This window comes from Carassius carassius, chromosome 11 (genome assembly GCF_963082965.1).
Source record: "Carassius carassius chromosome 11, fCarCar2.1, whole genome shotgun sequence".
Lineage (NCBI taxonomy): Eukaryota > Metazoa > Chordata > Actinopteri > Cypriniformes > Cyprinidae > Carassius > Carassius carassius.
In genome coordinates, this window is record NC_081765.1 from 18,110,052 (window position 1) to 18,112,886 (window position 2,835).

Here is a 2,835-nt window from a genome sequence, read left to right on the forward strand (position 1 = left end):
TGGACATTCAGTTGTGTTACAACTATACAACACAAATCACTAACTACATTGACTACTTACTTATGGGTTCAAAAAAAAACAAAAACACGGTTACTACAAAAATCAAGTGAAAGGTTCTTCATATCACTTCAAGCAAAGGCCCATTAGTTTACACCAATTCCTCAGAGACAGCATGTGCAATGTGACCCAAAAGATATAGTTTCTTATGTTACCCAGATGCTCCTGAATACTTCTGCCTTTAGACTGATATAAATACCGAAGATATGTGCTCAAATATAACATTGTATTGATTAATTGTCTCAGTAGCCAAAAGAGCGCAGGGATGTGTGGGCAAGTGCGATTCAAGATGAGGGATGTAGTGGGAACACAGAGTACAGGCACAGACTGTGCCTCTTATACACTTTCCAGTAAAGGCAAAATGCAAACCTTAATCAAAAAGTCTGTTAAGAAATATCTGCCATGTGCCTTGCTATTCCTTAAATATTGCTGAATAACTATAATCATTAAGTAGCATATCAAATATGCTCATGTAACTCCAGCCCTCAGTCATATCTAATCTAATGTTCTCACAAGCAAATATGACCTTTGGTCTAGCCAGCCTTATCCAATATTTATGTATTTATTTATATATTTTTGAAGCACTCATATACATATATGTAACAGTCATTATTAATAAATTATACAAATAAAAAAGGGAGCTACCAGTAGAGGGGGTTTACATGCAACATATAAAACATGCATGCATGAGTAGCAGCAGCCAGCAAAATGGTATTGGTCAATATTATAGGAACTAACAGTAGTTCAATGCATTACTAGTGTATTTTCTTAACTCCTTAACTTTATGTTAAGGACTCATCAGAGCAGTTACTGAAGAAAGAAGCTGCAAAATCCTGGCAGCAAACGCTGCTCCTGTATGGATTATATTCAGATGGTGTTATGTAGCTTTTTTACAAGAAACCTGGGAATTTGATCTCAGTGCGGCGTAACACGAGAAACAGTCTCCAGTGGCACACACATGCACAAAAAAAGAGAGATGTCATAATACAAATGTACACTCTGTACATGCATATTGCATTTAAAGGGCTCAAACATTTTAACACCCACCTGAGGAGCAGGAAATAAGGAACACTCCAAACGCCAGCTTCGTTGCAGGTCCCATTTTTCAATCTTCTGTCTTGTCCTACAAAATTCCAAAGTCTTTGCATTCAAGTTTCCCCTCGAACCACTGATCAGCAGTCAGTGAAACACATCCATGTCACCGAGTCAGTGATATATGGCAATGCACAAATCCAATGCCAGTTTATAGTCCTTTGATTTAGAGATTTAGAAACGGCATTAAGTGTCCACTGGTGTTAGTTCATTCAAAGCAGACGAGTGATCTATGACTGTACATGCAGTTTGCTTTAAAACCCATATCAATAACTAAGAAATTCCAATGGGTACGAATACTGTATCTATACAATGTTGCCCTGTCTTGCGCTCAGAATAAACGAGCCCGTTCAATAAGCTGTTTCAGTAAATGGGCCAGCTCCCAACCCCAGTGATCGGAACAACTGTACAACCTATGCATAGAACCCGCCATAAAATATACAGGTCAATATATTGTTGTTAATGCAAAGTAACTGAGCAATGCCTCCAGACAACCTGAAAAGTATATGGCAGTTCACTAAATGCATGCACATTCACGGAGATAAAAATGGAGTCAACATCCCAAAACGATATCTACACATCACGCTTACCATTTAAATATATGTAGTACACCAGATCATAGATAAAGTGAGATAAATCGGGTCACGCGCACGATTCAGCGCAAGCGCGAGCTCAAGTTGACAGTGAAGGACTTAAATATGGCCAAACGCGCTATTACCACATTTCCTTCGGGTGTTAATGACTCAAACCTGCAATTCCCGACCTCACAAAGCGTCTCCAGAACTGCTAAGGTATGTAGTTAAAAAAATAGTCGTTTTAAACGAAGAGATGTCGACGGCTGAATAAAGCTTAGCACGTACAGCCTCCGAAATAACTTCAACAGCCCCGTCGGGAATATGACGCCAAAAATGAGACGGGATTGCCAGATAATGTTACTAAATGTAATCCTTCAATATGTATTGTCCCGGTGCTCAGGTTCGGTTGACTTTTTAGAGCGGTCAGAACTCAATTTATCGCGATTTTCCTCTCCGTTGCTGTCAGTCTCCGGTGGCTTACTGTATTCAAGATGGACGCCCGGGTGGATTGTTTTTGTTTTTTTCTGTCCTCCGCTGCCTTAACCCGCCCATTTAGTTACGTCAGCCCGGCACCACAGTGATTGACAGGCGCTTTACCCAATCAGAAAGCATATGCAAATACTTGACACCAACCATAGTGTTAGGTTCACATCCTATGGTCCACATAAACCCATCCCTCTCTACGAAGGGTTTGTATGTGGCAGGAGAGTGGAGTTCAATCGGAATGTAGGCTGTGAAATATTCACTGTATGTTAATAGTAGTGTAGGATACTATTATACATGTGATGAAACATCCTATCATTTATAAAAAGTCATGCAACCACTGATCTGCATACAACACATTATTGTAGAATAGAATTCTGTATTTTTGTTTTACCTTGCACTTACATAGCCTACTGGGGGAGACAGTAGTCCAATTACAAAAGTGTCTGTGTTTGTTTTCACTAGTAAAGGTTTCATATGTTGGTTTTACCTAGTTCAACACCCTCTGTCAAATTTATATTTTTGTAATCTAATGAACACAATAAATTGGCTGCTGGTACTCATTGGTAGATTGACCCGTTGACCCAAGATTTGAGCATAAAGGTATTATGTGTAAATGTGATGTTGG

General features: G+C 39.3%; 1 protein-coding gene across 4 annotated transcripts in view; it reads right to left on the reverse strand.

Moving 5' to 3' along the window:
• The window catches only part of LOC132152947 (activin receptor type-2A-like), a 61,684-nt gene extending 59,443 nt beyond the window's left edge, over window positions 1-2,241 (reverse strand). For all 4 annotated transcript variants that reach the window (XM_059561970.1, XM_059561969.1, XM_059561968.1 and 1 more), the window contains exon 1: window positions 1,105-2,241. In XM_059561970.1, the coding sequence (XP_059417953.1) occupies window positions 1,105-1,159 (55 nt within the window). In that variant the 5' untranslated portion in view covers window positions 1,160-2,241. The remainder of the gene's footprint in view (window positions 1-1,104) is intronic.
• Between the last annotated feature and the right edge of the window lie 594 nt (window positions 2,242-2,835).